Source organism: Poecilia reticulata, chromosome 6 (assembly GCF_904066995.2).
Source record: "Poecilia reticulata chromosome 6, P_reticulata-male-v2, whole genome shotgun sequence".
Classification (NCBI taxonomy): domain Eukaryota; kingdom Metazoa; phylum Chordata; class Actinopteri; order Cyprinodontiformes; family Poeciliidae; genus Poecilia; species Poecilia reticulata.
Genome location: NC_088835.1, coordinates 14,624,403 through 14,645,393, shown reverse-complemented (window position 1 = coordinate 14,645,393; position 20,991 = coordinate 14,624,403). Strand labels below are relative to the sequence as shown.

At 36.1% G+C, this 20,991-nt stretch overlaps 1 protein-coding gene across 6 annotated transcripts in view; it reads right to left on the bottom strand.

Moving 5' to 3' along the window:
• hydin (HYDIN axonemal central pair apparatus protein) overlaps positions 1–20,991 on the bottom strand; it is a 69,619-nt gene that overhangs the window by 21,319 nt on the left and 27,309 nt on the right. For 3 of the 6 annotated variants that reach the window (XM_081608015.1, XM_081608016.1, XM_081608018.1), the window contains exons 24-56: positions 20,632–20,852; positions 17,626–17,755; positions 16,829–17,038; positions 15,283–15,516; positions 15,022–15,196; positions 14,716–14,834; positions 13,680–13,804; positions 13,358–13,494; positions 13,007–13,134; positions 12,764–12,877; positions 11,850–11,930; positions 11,554–11,658; positions 11,197–11,436; positions 10,398–10,515; positions 10,236–10,313; positions 9,986–10,147; positions 9,747–9,908; positions 9,454–9,653; positions 9,254–9,328; positions 8,203–8,386; positions 7,964–8,105; positions 7,001–7,157; positions 6,524–6,688; positions 5,557–5,712; positions 5,283–5,480; positions 4,711–5,114; positions 4,410–4,529; positions 4,172–4,331; positions 3,910–4,082; positions 2,832–3,030; positions 1,545–1,638; positions 908–1,001; positions 637–805 (exon numbers count right to left, since the gene is read on the bottom strand). In XM_081608015.1, coding sequence (XP_081464141.1) covers positions 637–805; positions 908–1,001; positions 1,545–1,638; positions 2,832–3,030; positions 3,910–4,082; positions 4,172–4,331; positions 4,410–4,529; positions 4,711–5,114; positions 5,283–5,480; positions 5,557–5,712; positions 6,524–6,688; positions 7,001–7,157; positions 7,964–8,105; positions 8,203–8,386; positions 9,254–9,328; positions 9,454–9,653; positions 9,747–9,908; positions 9,986–10,147; positions 10,236–10,313; positions 10,398–10,515; positions 11,197–11,436; positions 11,554–11,658; positions 11,850–11,930; positions 12,764–12,877; positions 13,007–13,134; positions 13,358–13,494; positions 13,680–13,804; positions 14,716–14,834; positions 15,022–15,196; positions 15,283–15,516; positions 16,829–17,038; positions 17,626–17,755; positions 20,632–20,852 — 5,229 coding nt within the window. The remainder of the gene's footprint in view (positions 1–636; positions 806–907; positions 1,002–1,544; positions 1,639–2,831; positions 3,031–3,909; positions 4,083–4,171; positions 4,332–4,409; positions 4,530–4,710; positions 5,115–5,282; positions 5,481–5,556; positions 5,713–6,523; positions 6,689–7,000; positions 7,158–7,963; positions 8,106–8,202; positions 8,387–9,253; positions 9,329–9,453; positions 9,654–9,746; positions 9,909–9,985; positions 10,148–10,235; positions 10,314–10,397; positions 10,516–11,196; positions 11,437–11,553; positions 11,659–11,849; positions 11,931–12,763; positions 12,878–13,006; positions 13,135–13,357; positions 13,495–13,679; positions 13,805–14,715; positions 14,835–15,021; positions 15,197–15,282; positions 15,517–16,828; positions 17,039–17,625; positions 17,756–20,631; positions 20,853–20,991) is intronic. The other 3 variants (XM_008411665.2, XM_008411666.2, XM_081608017.1) reach the window with 2 other exon arrangements.

The following is a 20,991-nucleotide window of genomic DNA, read 5'->3' as shown; positions in this document are numbered from 1 at the left end:
TAAAACTTTGCAAAATCATTCTATTCGTTTCAGTTCAGTTTCAGCTGTAGTGGATACTAAATCTAGGTATGTATAATATTTTATATAATATACCTCCCAACACTAGAATGTCGCCTTGAATAACTACTACATAAATAAAGCCTAGACAAATTTAAGTATTCTAACAGGAAGTTCATGTCAGACAATTAAACAGAGCTGCAATGAATACAGTACATTGACATTGAGCTTATGACCTGACCTCTACACTATTGTAAAATTGCAGACTATGATTAAAAGCTGTATTCTTGCAAGAACATTTTAATGAATGATACTAATACCAAGAACAGAGGTCAAAGATCCTGCACAGAAGGACGTTGATAGCTACAAAAGGTATCTGGTTTTTCTGCAACTAACCTAAAGACGATTAACTTCTATTTTGATTTTACCCTCCATATATATTTTGATGTCATGTAGAGAAATTCCATAATAAATTCTAACCTTTGCATGTAAAATTCTGAAATATACTGTATTAAGGCAGAAGAAAATTAGCTCAGGATTATTTACTTTCCCTGGGTCTAAGAGACAATCTAAAAGTGAAAGAGTAGAAGTGTCACTTTTAAGAACGTAACATCCATCTTGGAGAGCACTGAATGACACCTGACAAATAATGATGGGTTCTTCTTTCAAATTGACTTCCTTATCAGGTTTGCAGGAAACTACTGCTGCTGCCAACTTCCCACGGGCCGACAGAGTACCGGTTGGTGGAGCCACTGAGAACATGGACTCTGTGGTGTTAAGCTTTGGGTTAGGAGGTCGAATTGTAAATCTTAAAAACAAGAGCAAAAGGTAGCAAATAAAATCCTGCAGTTAAATAAAACTTATTACACATAAAACATAGACAAAGTAAAGGAAAAATATTCATGCTCACTTGAAGGCTAAGTCATATTTTCCTTTGTTTGTCAGCTTTAGCTGATGTTTGCTTTCTTCAAAGGCTCTAAGGATCCCAAAGTCCAAACTAGCAGCTGTCACAGAAGCAAAGGTGTAGAAAATGACATTACTATTATTTCAGAAAATCATGTCAGTGTTTCAGTATTGAACCATGTAGAATAGCTGAAATGTCCTGAGTTAAAGGACCTTCTTCTCTGCAGGATTTAGTGCAGCTCAGATGTCAGATTGGTTGCTGACAGTGGAATATGTCATTATCTTTTCCTTCCCAATATATATATTTAGAGAAACACTTTTTTCCAGCTGTTTTAGTTCTTTTATGACAGAAGGAAATTGAGTCAAATTGTAATGTCATAAAAACAAATTTACGGATCCATGTAAACAGAAACAACTTCATTAAAATGTTGTTTTTAAATTTTCCCATACCGGTCATTAAAATAAAAAATAAATAAATAGCCTTGAGTTTTTAAAGCAAAAAAGTAAACCCATCTATTTCAAACCCAGTCACCCAGTTCAGAAATTACAACCCCTGGCAAAACAAATGAAATCACTATTTCACTGAACAGCTGCCAGTCTTTTGAGTTACACTGATGATATGTTTAGGGTTTTATAGTTTGTACCTGGTTCGATCTTCAGATCTACATCATAGGCTTCAGCATGAATTGTTAAGTTTTCAGTGTGCAGGATTCCAATAATTTTCTCCACATCGTATACCTAAAATAAAATGAATCAAAAATATGATCAAAATCACATATTTTCATAGTACACATAAAATTGGAATAAACAACAATTTCAATAGCTTTTTAAAAAAGAGGAATTGAGTGTGTATGTCTTATTTTATTGTGGATTTTTCAACTATACAAGGAATAAAAAATATACATGTTTAAATGTATAACAGAAGTTGTTATAAAATTAATAAAAGTCATCTTGTTTGACTGGCCAGACTAGGGTTGGTCACAGTTTTGTGGATAATGTCTCTCACCTTCTTGGTCTTTTTCAGACTCATACAGTTAAAACCAGATATTTACATACACTGAATGAAAAGATGTGTACATGTTTTTTTCTCACTTTCAGAAGTTAAATCAGACCAGACTTCTCCTGTTTTAAGTTAGTTAGAATTTAAAAAAATAATAATAATGTAAATTTTCAGTCAGATCAAAAATCAGTTTGATCTGACTGAAATTCAGACAGTGAGCAAAAAGGAGTATGTGTATTTTTATTTGGTGTATGTAAACTTCTGGTTTCAACTGTACATGAATTCATGTGATTCTACAGGTCTGGCCGTTGCCAAGCCTCTGTGTGGCTCATGAAAATCAACTAATATTTAAAACAATTTCGTAAATGACAGTTAACTTATGATGTAACAAGGGCAACAGGTGGGTAGGACAGGTTGACAAGGCAGATTAGGTTTCTGGAATGACCCCAACTACAACACTGCTAAAAATCCGTGGACAATTAAAAGTCAGATTCACCCCAGGAAATCAACTGGTTTATATGAACTCTACTAACTCTGTCAAGAAAGGTATTGAAATGTCCAACCAGATTTGTGCCAGAAGCACTGAAAAGCTCAAAAAACACTGCAGTTTGAAGACAGCTGCTAGTGGGCATTTGTATTAATATTAGTGGTGACATTTGAGTCTGTATTTTTTTATATATATATTTCATCATATTTCTATTAGAGAAGATAAACTTGTGCAGTCAATTCCTGTTTTCAATTTTGTTGTAGATGTATTTTACATAATCATTTGATGTGGTGACTTTATAGAAATTATCAAAAGTCCAAACGGGATATTGATAGCCATGCTCCTGATGTGTGTATGAAAATTTATGAGCACAGATGGTGTTTAGCTATTGCAGTACAATAGATCAACATAGTGAAGTACCCCCAGCTGCAATTTCAACTTTACCTCGAGACGCAAGATTTTCTTAACAAGGACTGGCTTCCTGGCCTTGAACTGCAAACAGAGAGGGCAGCAGGAGTTTGGCTGGATGACTCCTTGATCTTGTAGCACTATAAACTCGTCACCCAAGGTTTCCAAGCCCTGAAGCATCCAAGATAGTGGCAAAACAGTCTTGTTAACCATCATGATGCCACGACTCTCTTTCCTGTAGGAAAAAAAAAAATGCAATTGTTAATATCTCTAATAAATCCGTTTTTCACTTTCACATGTTTGTTTCTGTATTTTTTCTTTTGTGAAAAACAATAATTTTGGTGATCATGATTGATTTGTAAAAGCTAATAAAAGAATAAATATCCAAGAAGGAGAATACTTTTTTTGGGTGCTCTATCCCTAGATTTTCTCATGAAAGTTAGACGGACATAAATCACATGAGGGACACTAGCAAGGCTCAATTAGACCAAAACTGAAACTCCAGTCTGTTTGCAGAAAGCTGACACTCCACCCTCAACACACCATTCCCACAGTGCAACTCACTGATGATATTATGTTGTTGGGGGGCCTTTTTTCAGAGGGACCTTCACTGGCAGCATACATTTTTATTAAAGTTTAATCTAAAATGTGTTGATAAAGTTTGGCTGGATACAAATTGCCACCAGACTTATCAATTTATAATGGTTAAATTTTTAATAATGAATATATTGCAATTATGCACAGCTTTATATTGGGTTGCATACTTTTGCAAGGCAATGTATGTGTTCAAACATCAAAAAATGTTGAATAAAGATTGTATAAATGTGAGTAATATAAACCAACTAACTGTGTTTATGTGTGTTATGAATTTATTTTTAATTTATATTTATGTGTTAAGAACTGCAGCTAGACCAGAGGTAAAATCTGGTGTACTGTACCTTTTTTCAATGAGATTAATGTTCTTACACATTTTAAACAAATTAAAAGTTAGGTAAATGTAAAAAAAATAATAATAATTCTCAAGACCTCTTTAAAATACATCAGGATAATATGGTTGTTTTTTTTTAAGGGAAAGCATAAAGAGGCATGCAGAGGTTTGTGTTTCTGTACTTACTTGTGCAGCAGAATCTTGCCGAAGTTTAAATGGGTGCTGTCCAGCTCGAGTTCTGGCCGGACGCCCCAGCAAGAGATTTGGATGGCCACAGGCTCAGGATTGTCCTTGATACTACAAATTATGCTGTCTTTTATCTGTCCCTGTTTTGTTGGATATGCATAGACTGTCAGCACCTGATGAAGAGAAAGAATATTGACATATACATGTGTTTCTGTTGCACCATCTAATGTAGTCAACTAAGATCATTTCCATTGAGTAGTACTTCTTTCTGTCCTGGTGAGAGAGTCATTGTAGAGGGATCTAGCAGATACGTTGTGCCCTGAGTGTCTTGTTGGAAACTGAACGTAACCTCTGCCTCCATGCCAGAGTCGTTACAAATGTCCAGCCTCTCAGAGTTTTCTGGATATGTGTTTTTCTTATACCTGAAGACAAACATGGAAATCTGTCATTAAAAATACATCAGCTGAAACAACCCTATTTCAAACTTTTCAGTCTCTCACCTGTCTCTAGTTTTGCTGCAAAGTAAAGGCCCAAACTCAAAGTAACCAGGTTTGATTATATAGGTCTTCTGAAGGCCTTCTTTCTCTTGTGGTACCTTGTTAGAGTGAGCAAAAACAATCCTGTGGAAAGATTAATGATGTACCATTCAAAGTGATTGATTGATTGAAACATTAAAAAGGATTCCAATTGGCTAATCAACAACAGTTGCAGCAGAGTAGAGAAGTGAAATTAAATCACCGCATCATTAAGGTTGTAAAACCTCAATTTCCAACACAACTTGATTGAATAATGCATACTGACTTGTAGTCTGTGGAGATGGAGGGATAGGTGCAAATTCCTTTGCATTTGAGTTGGTAAAGATTGCGGTTCCCCACTGTCTCAAAATTGAAGACCTGTTCAAAAACTCCTAGTGATTCAGAGTAGAACCAGATCTTCAGAAGCACCTCACCGCCAGCAGGTACAACCCAGCGATATGTGGTCAAACTACAGATAATTACACAAACACCATTAGACAGCTGAACAACTACTGCTCTTAAATAATTGTAAAGTGTCTGGATAGAAAAAGAGGAACTGCATAAAAGTGCGCTGGACCTCTCTGAACTCCTCAATTTTATCGTCTTGAAATGTTTTCTCGTGGGTGTTTGAGCATCTTTGCCCTTTTTGTCTTTGGTCTTGTAATCCTTGTGACGTTTAGCTGCCCTTTCCTAAGCACACAGAATGTACGATTTCAAATACCACAACAAACTAGAATGATCACAATTTAGATGACTGATAACATGAATGTTCCTTCAGTTGGATCTTTATCTTTACTTTTTTTCTTGAATAAGTTTTGGATACCGATGGAAAAAAAAATAAAAGAAGAAAAAAAAGACCTGTGAATATTTTTTATGTGAGGATTCCTCTAGATCTTTCTTCACATAATCCTCATCACATTCAAAGGGATTCTGGAAGGTGAAACATGTCTGATTAACTTTAAGTTGTTCCCTGTATTTAGGGAAAGCAACGACAGAGAGAGTAGTTGGGGGAGCAACCAGAGAGCCATTTGGTCCTAAACCCAAGTCGTCCTCTATCTGTACAGGGTGAAAGAAAGAAACCACTTAGAATATGAAATCAACCTAATTATTGAAAAATATGAAAAATACCTACCTCTTCAAGAGAAGGAAGTATACTGTTATTAAGCAGGTCTGTGCAACTACTACTCCCACTTTGTGTCACATGTGTCACAATGTGAGGGATGCTGTCCGGTGCTCTCTGGACAGCTTTCATGGGGCCTTTCTTTGTTCTCTTACTCACGTGTGAATACTGAGTGAAGATAAATGTGAATGTTGACTTTAGCTTGTTGTAATCTCCACATTTTATTTTTGTTTTTGAAAATTTCTGACAAATTTCTCTTCAGCTTTTGAAGAGTTCCTATACCTTTAATAGAACAAATGGTTCACCCTGAACTTATGCCGAATATTTTTGCAGTGGGGGAAAAAACAAAACCGAAAGAATAAAATTAGAATATGAGAAAAGAAGGAAGTAAAGTGAGACACAAAGAAGAAAGACAATTCAAGAGGTGGAGGTACGAAGGAAACAAGGGAGGAAGAAAACACAATGAAAGACCAAGGACAAAAGAGGGAAATACATTTTGGAGGAAGTTAAAAAGGACAAAAGGAAGGAAATAAGAATCCATTCAAGGGAGGAAAAAACAGACAAGAAAGGAAGGAATGTGCTGTATGGCACAGGGTAGTAAAGAGGAAGGAAGGTAAAAAATAAAGAAGCTAAGGAAGTACAGAGGCAAGAAAGGAAACAACCAAAGGACAGAAGAAATTAACAACGAAGAAAGTAAGAATAGACACAAAGAAAAATAGAACACTTGAAAGGGAAAAGAGATGAGAATTACAAATATGTTGCTAAACTTATGTAGACGTGATAAATAAAGAAATGAAATGCCATACGTTTCCAGAAACTGTTTTACTGTTCGTTCAATTTCAAAGTTGTCATTTTGAAAGACTTGAGAACGTTTCAACTATTCCAATATAATAACGGCCAGATCAAGTCTAAGGATGACAAACAGAAATAGCTTAACTTGTCAGATCCAATTCTATATATATAAAAAAGTCATATTTACTCTTTTCTCTGTTATGGATTCATCTGAACCTGGCATATTTTCCTCAGCATGACGAGAATCCAGGAGCAAGCTCTGGGCCCGGTCCCACTGCTGCAGGATCTGATCCAGCATTGTATGGATCTGATCAAATTTTTCAAACTCAATCCGTCTTTCATCCGCAGGACACTGAAAATGGGAAAATGGAAAAAATATTATTAAAGAACACAACAAAAAAAACTCCAGTCCTCAAGGACCTGTACAGAACATAAATTTTTGGTATGTTCCCGGTCAAACACAACTAAATCTAGTGCCCAGGTCCTGAAAATGTTGTAGTTTATCCAATATAAAATTTGTAAGATACCAGCCACCAGGAACATCTTTTGGACGTTGTTTATGCTGGCCAAAAAGGAAATAAAACAAATTCATCTGATGAGGGAGTAACTGTGCTGACTTATATGAATGTTTAGAAAGAATTAGTGAAAATATTCATACATAAACCTGTTTTAATTCTACTGAGTTTTTCGTCTTCGGAACTTCAGCAGTTTCTAACTTTTCATCCTTTTTCTTCTTTTTCTTTTCCTTTTCTTTCGACTTGAGAATTTCCTCTTGCAGCCTCCTTTCTTCCTCCTCCTTTGCCTTCTGCTCAAGCTCCCTTCTACAATAAAGGAACCAAGAAGGCACCTTATTTTTACAAATTGAGGACTATATTCAATTCATCATTACATGTCAACTCTCAATTTTTGAATTCAAGAGCAAAAATAAGCAGTATATGAAAAACCTGAGGCTCAAACGGTGCACAATTACATTGCAAGTTGTAGTTTTGACCCTTTTTAGGTCAATCTACAACATTTAAGTGAAAGTGAGGTTTTGGCTATCTTATGAAAAGCATAAAATCAACAGTCACTTTCATTTGATAAGTTCATAAAGGGTTTGCCAAATATTTCTTTAGATATACAATAGTTACGAAAGCAATTTCTTATCTGTCTCTATACACACAAATGAGCAATACCTCAACTTTTTTTCAATACCTCGAGAACGCTGGGTGTAATTCAGAGACAACACTTCAGAAATAATAATGATCTGGTCTTTTTCAGCTTTTAGGTTTAATCATCATTCACTTCATTTTTTGACTGTTCATTAATGTCAGTTTTAGTAAAGACAAATGAATGTTACAAATGCCCTAAATCTTAAAAAATGTGGTAATAAGCACTTATGGTTGTTCAACTGTAATACCCAGGACAGAAAATCTTGTTTCTTGCAGTTTGTTTGATTGACCCCAAAAACTTGATGAAAAAATGTAAACAATGTTTGGTTAGAAAGACTTGTTTCTTTGGCTAGATGAACATTTGCTTACAAATGTGTATCCTACATTTATGAGGAACATAAAATACACAGAATGTAATAAGTAAAGGAAGTAGAGCTCAAAAAGAAAGAGATTTTACACATGTGTCAAATCATTACCTCTGCTTTTTCAGTCGGAGTGTCTGCAAGTGTCGCTGGGTAATATCGGCCTTCTGATCGTCAGGCAAAGCATCGAACATCTCCTGATCCAACTCCCAGAACCACCTCTCCTCTCTCTCAGCCATCTCTTTCTGCAAGGCTTCTGCAGGAAATGCAAAAAAAAAAAACATGTTCTAACCTTATAATACAAGATACAAATGTACATATCTACCTTATGAGGGACCCAGCAAACAATTTACCCTCAGCTTGTCTTTGTAGTCCTTCACGTATTGTCAGGGCATCGAAGGTGTCATATAAGTAGACTACATAGATGTGCTTCCGGTTACAGAATGCTTTGAGCACAGCTTGAAGCGAGCTTGGTAGAGAGTGGGTGTAAATAGACTCCAGGCCACTGATGACTACTCCACGTTGACAATCGTTTAACTGTGAATAGAGAATAATAGGGACATGCGGATTTGCCTCTCTTTTTTCAATGGTACAAATCTGGTTCAGATAAAAGGGTCAATTGTAATATTTTAGCTATAAGATTTGGGGTAAAAGACAAAATATCAGGTTGGCATTCTTATTGTATGGTGAATATTGCTTTTGATAGCTACCACCTTGACAAATTCAATTGTGAAATTTTCAAAAACAGAACATCCAGAAGCATTGTGCGGAAAAACTAAGTCCATACCACTTTGTGGTGAAGAAGCCCCCAAGTGTTTCTCGCAGTTGATTGCTATTGATTAAGTGAACATCATAAATGTGAAATCTCCTGTAAAAGCAAGATTTATTTCTAAACTAAAAAAAGAAGTTCTGTTGCCATGTCCTTCGAGCAGATATGAGCAAAGTTGAGATAGATTAAATTTGAGGGCATCAGTCTGAAAGCTTAAGACTGGCCTAAACCGAGTCAGAAACTTGAAAATGGTTCCAAACACAGCAGGATATCTACGTCAAAACAAATTAAGGTGTTGAAATAGAAATGCTGCTGTGGAACCCTAAAAGGGTTGTGCAAGAATGTGTCTGCAAATCTCACAGAAGGCAAATAATGTTGCAAAGCATACGTAGGCTAAAACTCCTCCACAACAATTCAAAACCGATCAAACAGAAAACTACTGATAATTATCGTCTATAAATAGATGAATCATCATTTAGACTTAATTTTCAGGCAATGTCCCCATGTGCTGTAACCAGCAACTATCTGTTTGATTGTGCAATTTCAGTTATGTTTTAATTTAAAGTTTGTGTTATCTTAAATATTTCGTGTCTTCTTAATAAGATTCTTGGGCATGTTGCTCAATTTTACTGTACCTGAAAACGTTCCAAAAGGATTTCAGAAACCTGGCTTTCAGATGGGAAGAAACGGAATGGCTGCAAATTGCCTTTCTGCAACAACAAATGTATGTCAGCAGATAGACTGTGTGTGATTAAATATGTGTATTAAAGATTCTACACTATGATGAATAAGGATTACACAGAAGATTTGAGTAGAAAAACGGCACTACATGTACCACATTGGATTCTCTTGCTGAGAATTCTGACTTTTGGTGGTAAAATGAACTGGGATTTCTAGGGTGGTGCTTTTCTGTATGGTCCAAGGGAACTTCCACAGTACCAACCGGAGTTACACGCTGAACTGGAGTTGCACGCTGAACTGAGTTGTCAGGATATGCGGCATGTTTTGTTTGCATCTTTTCTTCAGTGAACTTGGCTAGAAAAAAATTTGAAAGATTTTCTTGTTTTTTGCTGACGAGTTGAATTAAATCTTTTTTTTTAAACTGCTTAAGTGAAAATTTAGGCTTACCAGCTTCTGGACCCCATTTTTGTTCATATTCAGCAAGCGCAGTATCATAAAGCTGCCTTACTGGAGAAGTGCCATTTTGAATTGCATCTGTGACCACACCATCAATGCTCAAGCATGCTGTCCCATAGTGATTCGCCAGAGCCACTGCCAAGTTGTGTTTATCTGAAAAACAAGTTCAGATTTAAAAAAAAAAAAATCAATTTTACTTTGAAAGGGCAGATAAAGATGCGCATTTTTACCTGTCATAGGGGCTCCGTATACAATGATGGCAATTCCTCTGTGTTGTACTGTTTGTCCCTCAAGGGAAAGGTCCAGATCCATATAGCGGGCGATCGCTCTGACCATGGGGGTCAACTCTAACTTTCCCAGACTGATTCCCTCTTTGGTCAATTTTGAAAAAACTAAATACAGACACAATAATAAAAAATTTATAGTGAATTAAACATCCTTTTTTGTTGCGCTCTTTTGTATAGCCCTTCTGCTGCTTACAAAAGTCATCTGATTTCTCCTCATCCTTTACTGTGCCACTTTTCTTTGATTCATCATCCTCTATGACTTCATTCAGCTCTGTAGATAAGCAAAAACAACTATTTTGCTAGCACTAAAACAAAGACTGCAATCTGCTAAGAATTACCATTTCAGTAAAGTTACCATTATCTTTTAGCCGAGAACAATATTCATTCAGCTCCACAGGAAGGCCCACTCCAGGTGCTCTTGGTGGAAGCAGCAGCATGTTGTTCTCATCATATTCCGGTATAGCCCGCAGGATCTCAAAGGAAAAAAAGAGGGGGAAACAACAACAACAACAAAAAAAAAACTATATGAAGAATGATTAAAAAGGAGAACATTGCTTCTGGTTCTGAGTTTCAGTTAGGTTTTACATGTTTTACACAAAATTATTTAGACACCTGGCAGATTAAGATATAAAATTACTTTTATTCAATCACAGATTTTGTTTTTGATGGGAAATGAGACAAAAAAATTCTGAAATTGGTAATTGCTCTAAATCTAAGCATAAAAAAATAAATTAGTAGTTTGCAAATGCACTCAAGGAAGAGGACCTTACTGTTTGAAGTCATGTAGTGTGATCTGATGAAACTAGAATAGCCTCATTGACAGCTGAAGGAAAAGGGGGGAAGTTTTTAAGTGTGTGCCGAGTCTGCCGACCGTCAATTGTGATGGTCAGGAGACCACAGCACTGCAGTGGTGGCCTGTTTTGTGATTGTTTTTCTACTGGGAGGGAGTTCTGTATGTCACACCATTGAAGGCATTTCTGAAAAGATCTACCAGCAATGAATCAGTCTGGAAGAACCTCAGCAAAGCTGAAAAACCAAACTAGTCTTAGCTAGTTTAACTTTAGAAAGTAAAAACCTTTAGAGTACTAAACCATAACATAACTTTTCAATCGATACATCAGACATATTGTTTCTAAATCTTTAAACAAAGCTACCTCTTCTTCCTTGATGTACTGTGTGTCAAACTCAAGGCTGTAAAACTCGATGGGAAAGGAGGAGGTGTTTTTCACTGTGACCTCAGATTTAGATTCCGTGCTAAAAGGAAGACAGGGTACAAGCTCCAGTACAGATGGGCAGAACTTGAGGAGAGATTCCTCAGCTTGACCCTTAGCTGTAATGAAGACCTGCTCAGTGCTGTCTGCGACATAAACCACCAACCGTCTGCTGTATGAACCCTGGAAAACAAAAACAGTTTTCAAACATTCACATATTAGTCCTGTTACACTTGTTGCTTAAACAAGAGTGTCGGTTTCATTTGAAAAAGAATATCCTAAAATTGATATAATCTCTACCCCCTCAATAGGGTAGAACTTGACATGGACGGTCACAGATTTGTCAGGGTCCAGCACACCACAGGAGGGAAACATCTGGAATACCGATGGAGGCTTCTGCTGATGCTGCAAGAATATTTACATTAATTAAGAGTTTATGAAAGAGAAAAAATATCATGCAACATGTCAAACACTAACCAAACATTTTCAGAAACAACTTTAATATCAAGTCAAAGAGAATTGCTCATAGCTGGTTATTATTAAACAACAATTAGTGGAATAATAATAAAAATAAAAAATTAATTAAAAATCCACACCTTTTTGACAGGTTTTATCTCTTCAGTTATCCTCCAATGACATTGTACAGCCTCACAGTTTTTCAGCTGCATCTTTTGGATCTGAGAAAAAACATTTCCAAACATGATTAGTTTTGCAAAGAGAAAAAAATTAATGATTTGAGACCTACCAATAACAATTAATCAGCATTTGACATAAAGCAGAGCACTTATGCTCAAACAGCTGAGGATTATTATCAGTTGAACATATTGTCATCCAAGGCTTGTGTGTTTTTGAGAATGTTGACTCTTTGCAACTCTGTCATCCTGATGTTAAACTAAATTACAAGATGGCACGATAACAACCATCTTGTAATTTAGTGCTGCTCATTCATATGCAACACATTCTGTAATTGAGTCTTTGAACTTTTACTTTTCTTTTTCATTCTTCCAAAACCAAATCATATTGAAATCTATAATTAAGTGGTATACAGGTTATACAGTAAGAAAAACATATGTTAGCCAGTGCATCCCGGCTATATCTGTGAAGGATTAGCTGTTTTTTGGACGTCTGAAATCTTTACCGTGCCTCAAAAAGTTTTTATGTTTTGTTTAGGTGCAAAAACAAACTTAAGTGTATTTATTTAGATTTTATACTATGGACTTGCACATAGCGTTTCAAAATAGTAAAAGGGGAGGTCAATTATACATTACTTTACAAAAAAAAATAAAATACAAATAGAATTCTGCCGTGTGTGGTGTGTATTTTTCTCATCCCCATTTACTGAGATACCCCTGGATAAAATCTAGTGCAATTCACTGCAAATGAAATTGATGAAAGTTAGTGGTTGTAATGTGGCTAAGTATGAATACTTTAACAAGGTACTGTATTTCATCATAACAGTTCCTTTTCAGGATGTCAAAAGTAATCTGTGGGCGAATGAATGTTCTTTTACCTGGCACATGCCACACTGCACTTTGTCAAAAAGCAGCAGATCGGTTGAGATAGTGACTGCTGGAAGAGTAATGTTTGCACACAACTCCACCTGCACCACTGGACCATCTGTGAGCTTTAAAACCAACCAAAAACATCATAAGTTAGCAATCCTCCAATGGTTGGCAGAATCAGCAGACAAATAACAGAGTAATGTTAAACTTAATCATAATAATTGGGATTTCTTGAGGACACTTGTGATCACCTGTATCGGCAGAATGATGCTTGTCTGCCCCATCTTTCCTTTGGCAGAGAGATAATCAAACGTGATTGTAAAAGTGTGGTTTTCACCACTGGGAAGGTTCCTTATGTTTTTAAATTCTACTGTGAAGCCTGTGAAAGACAATATTAAATCTCACTTGCACCATTGTTGATTTTACAATCCTTTCCAAGTTACATTGCTGTGTATTTTTGTTAAAAATAATATGTTTTTCAAGTAGCTATATGATCCAAAATAAGCTTTACTTTCCTCACATGACTTCATGATTAAAAAATAAATACATTTATAATTAATATAAAGAAAGGAAGGCAGAGATTACAACTGCGCTTGTGTCACCTGTGCCTGCTAGATGTTTGTGGTAGGCACGGAAGGACACTGGTATTTTTCCATTGTTTAAGATGTTCACTGTCTGACTGAAGATTTTGCCTGGGAACACCACACCAAAATCCAGCACATATGGTGGAAGCTTGAAACTGGCAAAAGAATAAAACAGAAACTTACTAAACGTTTACAGACTAATGATTAGGATTTGTTTTATATAATAGACCATAAAAAAATCATTCACATAAAACTCTAATTTAACTTGTTTAGAGTAATCAATTTAAGCAAAATTCTAAGTCAAGACCATCTTTAAAACTAGAGTTTTGTTTCAACTTACTTGTGTAAATCCTGCCACTGTGACAGAGAACTTTGTGAGTCACTGAGCTCCCACGGCCTGTAAGGCACATGGGCATTGTCTTTCACTAGCAGTCTCTCAACCTCCACTTGGATCAACTCTTCACTCTACAGAAAGCAGGTGGAAAAGAAAAATGAAAACAGCAAAGCATGACAAAATGGGGGAAAAAAACACATCAGATTACAATTTTGCTGTTTGCCTTTTTTTATTACTAATTTGTTAAAGCATATAAATGAGTAAAAGGAGGAAGTGGCAATGGCTTTTCATTGAGAAACAGAAAGTATAGTTTTTCTTCCAATAATGTCTTCAGATGTCTGCTAAAACCTGAGATGTTTACGTTTCCAGCCTGCACAATTTTTTGTATTTTACTTGTCCACTGTATGTATACATTACATCTTCTTGCATGTTTTTTCTTCTATTTTTTAGTTATACTTGCTTGTTTTTGCTTTTTCCTGTTTTACGTATTTAATGGACAACTGTTTGCCAATAAACTGCATTTAAATGTGGTTTATAAATGCAATATTCCCTCTTGTATGCTTGAGGTTAGATTGATCAGACAGGGAATGATTTTGGATACATTTCCCGAATTTCACTTTGTCCTCTTTTTTTACTATCCATTTAATTTCTTTTGTCATTCTTCCCTTCTAAATCGAAACTACACATTTTTTTAAATCTATTTTAAAACTTAATAAATTACAATAAATTGTTTGTTTAAAACATCCTTTAGAAGATGTAAATGTGCTTCTGATAAAAGGCCATAACATGTTTTTTAATTAGAAAATTCATTGTTGTATAGGTTGAACTATAGAAAAAAAAAATCTAAAGTTCTTAAGTTTTTTATTATAATAAAATAAACAACCTCACTTTATTATTATGATTTATGATGATAAATAAATAAGATTGTTTTAGGACAATACATTTAAACTTCTAAGAAACTGTTTTCATAAAACTATATAAACTATACAGATTTTCCTAAATAAGTAAGCGAGTATTTTATATCCATTTTGTATTTACTGACCATTGGTCCATGATTAGGCTGTTGTCCAGCTCCTCCTCCAAGTGTTAGCTCCTGACTGACCCTCTGTGCTTTCACAGTTTCTTGGGCCTGTTGCACCACATCTCTGTAGCACTGCTCTGCTGCAAGAGAACAACAAAATTTCTCCAAGTGACTATTTGGGATAATATTATCCCAAATGCAGTCAACTGGAAGATTTCAGAACATTTAGAAGCTGTGTAAGTGTGTGTGTGGGGGAGGTGATCATAATGAGTAATATAATGCACTTCTTTTGGCAGAATCTGTGACCGAGTGCAGGTGTGAACATACACAAGTTTCGTGGCAAATTCAGTTGGATTCTTGGGAACACTCCCACCCCGGTTAGCGTGACCTCCTGCGGAGGTAAGAAAGCCACCTGGAGCTGAAACTGCTTCTTAAACACTTCAGGGATGCCAGGCAGGTAAAGTACACGCAGGTGCTTCTCTGAACCAGCACTAATGTTACCCTAGCAACACAAACAGAATGTTAAGTGATAAACTAAAATCACACCATGAAAAATTCACACAGGAGCTTTTATTATGATTGACTCACCACAGATGGAATAATTACGGGCCACCCAGGTCTGATCTTCAGCCTCTCGTGTTGTTCACCATTTCCTTTTAATTGCTGTGCATCTCTGTCCTCATCATCTGCCTTAATCAGCACTTCTCCTTTATCAACCCCTTCGTTCTCCTTTGCATTTGGAAAATATGTGACGTTGAAGTCAAAGTCCACTTTGCCGGTATTCCTAACACACATTTCAACTTCACTGACACAGTGAAAGAGCTGGAAAAAGGAGAAAGGAAATTAAGACATTATAGCTTGAAGATCACACGAACAGAGCCTTGTGACAATCAACACGTAAACTATTCCATCTACTTTTGAGTAGTAAACACAAAGTAGAAAATTGCAACCTAGAAAAAGAGTTGTCAAGATGGCTTTTTGTGCTTGAGGGTCATACAAATAAAGGAACTGAAAGGAATTTAATAAAAATGATAAATGCTTCAATATGAATGAACTGGCCTGTTTCAGGTCAAATTTCTGATAATAAAATAAAAACTGAGTGAAGAAGTGGAAGAGAATGAAGAATGCTGAACAGACAGGAGGGTTGGATAAATGTTCTGCTGAATCGCTTTTTCACCTAAATAAAAAAATCAATGTGTCCTTGTTTTGAATATCAATGACAACAAGTCCCAGTGGCTTGCATACGTAAAGAGAAAGTGCAAGTGAACAAGACAAAAGTGTGGAAAACTGACTGAAGTCTGTGGCATTTAAACTTAACAACCCATCTAATTTCCCTATAGAAAATCTATATGACTACATTAATTGAACTGATAAATATTAATTGATATTTTATTTGTAAAAAAGCTGGAAACCTTGTATTTTTTCCTTTAGAGTTATGTGATATTTATTATTCCACATAAAATCCCAATGGAATATATTAAAGTTTGTGGTTGTAAAGTGACAAAACATTCAAAAGTTCAAGTGGTAGGAATACTTTTGCAAGGTACTGTAGCAATAATATTACACTGTAAGAGCTGAGTAAACTCAAAGAAATCACACAAATCAATCTTACACCCTTCAATAGGGTCAGCATCAACAGGTTGTATGGCACTATGCATCATCTTATCAATATCTCCAAACAGTAAATTGGCTTTGGGTAACTCATAACACTTCGATGAGCAAACAGATGCAAAATAATATAAAAAGCAAAATATAACAAAATAATGGAAATAACTTGACCCTTCAGGTGTTGCGTTTCAAGTTATAAGATGGTTCATTCTTGATTGGCATGGAGCAAAACTGAAGTCTAAACTTTTATGAGATGTACAACTCATGAGAGTGCTTCCAAACTTCTCTCTATTTGTGAGGTCAATGTGCAATGGTTAGAAATATGAAAAACATCGTTGGATGGGATCACTTCATGTTCATCAGCTGGTTGGAGGACCGGTCCAGACCATATGGGAAACCTCTGTTGTTAATTCATCTCCTAAACTCTGACAGTTTTCAGTATTTATGAAAAACAACTTAAAGTAAAGTAAAAATCAAAGCGTCCTTGCCAGGAAAAAAAAAATCTAAACTCCACAATTTTATATACCTGAGAGCCGAAGTCAAGATGGGAGGACTGAAGACTATAAGAGATTGCTGAGGCTTCTCCTCTGAGTTGGATTTCATATGTTGGTCCATCTTCAACATAGCACTGAGCCACCACCTCTCTCCTGATGTTCTCATGACCAAAGAAAGAGAAAGTGACAAGCTGCTCTTCTTGAGGTTGCAATACGCCACACACTGGTAAGATGTCAAAAACCTATGTGAAAAAATAAAACAGTAGAACATCAGTGGGATACAAGTCTTCACAATAAAGGAGCTCAGGTAAAGTTTGGAGTTGCATTAACATGAATTCTGGCTCATCCACACAGCCTATGAGTCAGTATGACCGCTCACATCTGGCATTAGAATTGAAGTTATTGAGACACATTTTGATATTTGATCATTAGTCATCAACTCTCATATAGAGTAAGAAATAAATGGCCCAGATGAGTATTATAACCACTATCTTCCTAAATATAAGTCCCAGGATGCTAAATAAATTGCAGTCGCATAATATGTAGCTAAAATCTTTAGCACCGTAAGCAAGCAGCAATGCAACTGAAGCATCATATCATTCACATTTTTTCAGTTATAATAAATTGCTCTATAAATAAAAGTCCTACAATTGGCAGGGTAATTATCTGCTTTCTGACAAAAGGAGGCAACTCTCTACTTTGAGGCTTATTTCAGTATACAGGTGTGGATGATGCACATGTTTCAACTTAACATCAGAAATGACAGAGGAAAAGTTGTTAATAGCCTTTTGAAAAACCCTGATTGGCTACAAGTCCATATATGCCTAACCTCTTCCACATTCACAGGATGTAGTATGCTGCTCTGGTCGTCTGCTTCAGGACTGAGGCACACAGGCAACGGAGAAGATTCAGTCTCACTCGCTCGATGCTTAAATGATACTTTTGCCACTTCTGATTTTCTGTGAGGGGAAAAGGATTTTAAAATACCCATTTAGCAAAATAATCATTTTTCTCCTTAGTAAACTGGAAATTCAACGTTTGAAGAAAGATAAGTTTGAGCAATCTTTTTCCTTCCATTCACAGATAATGCAATACTCAAACGGAGGAGAAAACGGTAAGCTCTCACATCCCAAAGAACTCAGACTCATTTTCTTTTAGTACTCTCGTCTCTTATTCCCTGTGGGATCACGCTGGATGCATCCATCAAGTTAATTAAACAGAGTGTTCTATAATTAAGAGGAATTTTAATAGGCAGGCAGAAGGAAACAGGTCAGGATAGATTGCAATGAAGTGCTGAATAAACATGGATGAGAATGAAAGAGATGCAGCAATTGAGGCCTTCTTAAAGCTCGCCAGGAAAAACTATATATCAAATCACTAAAGAGTGGCTACATTACTGCTGTTAAAAGTGTGTGTGCGCGTGTGTGTGCACAATGTTCTAAGACTGCCAAAGACCGTGGCAGTACTGTTGTTTCAGCTCACATAGGGTAAAAAAAAAAAAAAGAAGAAAGGCACCAGCAGGGGGCCCTGTGGAATGATCATATTGATGACTGTTGCTTCAGCCTCATTTCTGGCCTTGGCAGTCACATATTAGAGAAAAGTATGTCACATTTTTGCTGGACATCAGTAAAAAAAAAATAAAAAAAAAACATTTGGGGCTCTCCGTCACATTTACATTGTATGCCACTGATTCAAAGGGTTGCAAGACTTTGAATACATTACTACTGTCGAAGTTTTGCTCTGAAATATCTGGAGAATTGAATAGTTGTGATAAAAGCATTCCTAAAATTAGCTTTATCCACATCAATGATTGTACAGTTTAATATTTTTATGCAGAAAAAGGTTACGTTTTTTTAATTATGCACTGATAAATCATCTAGTGACCAGAATTTGTTGATTATTTTGTCATTATGAATCATACAAGTCAAATTCTTGACATCATGGGCTCTGCTTTCTCAATGGCATGCTTTCACAGAATGCTACTGAGCCTGTATGACTAAAGGGGCATTGCTTGAAATAGAATGCAGTTCACTTTTTCCATAGAGCTCCTTGGGACATTTACAAGATTAAGACTATATGTGGCCACTTATAAGAAAAGATTGTTTTTCTTTCTACTGCTTTTTTATGCAAGTCAAAAATAGAATAAATCTGCAAATTCTGGCAGCAAAACAGTTTACATCAGGGGTCTTCAACTCTAGTCCTCAAGGGTTTGTGTTCTGCAACCGTAAGCTGCGTCTCTGCTTCAACTTGTCTGAGTCAAATAATCAGGTCATTAGCAGGACTCTGGAGAACTTCACTTCATACTGAGGAGGCAATTCGGCCATTTGATTCAGGTGTGTTGGACCAGGGGACACATCTAAAAGTTGTAGGACCTGGATGGCCCAAAATGTCCTTTATGGACCGGAGATGAAGACCCCTGGCTCCCCTAAACACACTGGCTTTAGCATGGTGCTTCCTTACGGTACTTGTTTCACTGATTAGCCAGTCTTTGGTTTACACAGTAATCTAATATCTCACACATTAAAAATGGGAAAAAAATATGTTTTCTTGTTCCTTCTTGCTGAAGGTTTTCCAGATGGACACACTGCAGGATCTATATGTGCTATACTGCATATATACCGTATGTTGCTAGGATAAAAGAGTTTGCCTTACAGACAATCCCATCTCAGAGGACTGTGGTGTAATTACTGATAGCGATGTAATTAGCTGAACATGGTAAGATAACGCAGGTTTTGTGTGAGAGAAAGATTTTACAGAGGTGAGGTCTACATTTAATTAGCATGACAACCTGTGAGAATGTTTTTTGAGAGGGAAAGGGTAGAGTAAGAGAAGAAGGATTGGATTAGGTTATAGTATTGAAGAGACATAGAGGCAGAGAAGAGAGAGAGGGAGCAGGGGCAAAGAAAAAAAAGAGAAATAAGCAATGTAAAGCCCTGCGAGGAGAAGAAAGAGAAAGACGGAAACGAAAGAATACCAATAGATGGAAGAGGTTGAGGGGAAAAAGCTGATTGAGGGTGATAAATCTTGCAGAGCTATTAGTTATTTGGTTCAAGGCCACAAGTAGACTACTAGAGTATTCACAGTTTATTCCAGAAGAGCCAAAGCAGAGGCCTGAAAGAGGCACACTGTAAAGTTTATAAAGCACACCATCAGTAAATGTGTCTTCCCCAGAGAATTTATAATGGCTTTGGCTCAATTCAGTTCAGTGGGGTTAAATGTATAGCTCTGTACTGAAGCATCCCAGTGGACAGTTTTAATGCATGGCAGAGATCCATTCTGTTCTCAGCCCTGAATCTCATCTTTTCAGTAACTAACTAAAAGATGTTCTGGTTCCAAAAACAAGTAGATCCTACAGATAAACTTACATTTATCATGTATTTGTATATAGCAGCTATAACAATAACAAAAGAAAGCTGCAGGTGCAGCTAAAAAACCTGAAAAACCTCAATAGTTTGTCACACATGAAAAAGTGCGACTCAGATTCCGTACACAAACTGAAAATTTCAAGCCTTTGTTTTTCCTGTAATTTTGATGAGCATAGCCTACACATGAAGCAAACCCAATGTCAAAACCCAGTTGAATAAAAAAGCAAACACTTAAGATATATTGATCAAATATTGTTTCACCCTGAAAGAAAATGCATTAAAATCTCTTATTAATATGACAATAATGATGAATGTATGCATGTAAACATTTTAGACTGTACATGGGTATAAACTCTGCACCTCACCACTTATCACCTTTCATGGCTAAAGTTATGATAGTAGATAGTTGAAATGTTTACGGTAAAACAGAAAACAGAGGATGTTTTCACTTAAAATATCAACCCTCATACCTCCTATGACGCCGTTTTGGGTACTCCATAAAAACCCAGTTGTAGCACACCGGCAGCTGAAAGCAGTTTGTCATTGTTATCCTTCTCTTTATCTCTGAGCAGTTTTGCAAGCAACCAAAGTCCACAATGGTTGAAGAAAACTGAACGTTCGGAAAGTAAACCTCAGCATACAACTTCACACATTCTTGTTGTGGGAGGTCCAAGTAATTTATTGTAAGCGTCTATGAGGCGAAGAAGGAAATATATTTAGTTATTTCGATGTTATTTCTGTATTTAAATATTTAAATGCAACAAAAAAGTAAAAAAAAAAAAAAGGTAAAAAATTTTTGTTTTTTAAAACACATTCTCATACTTAAAATT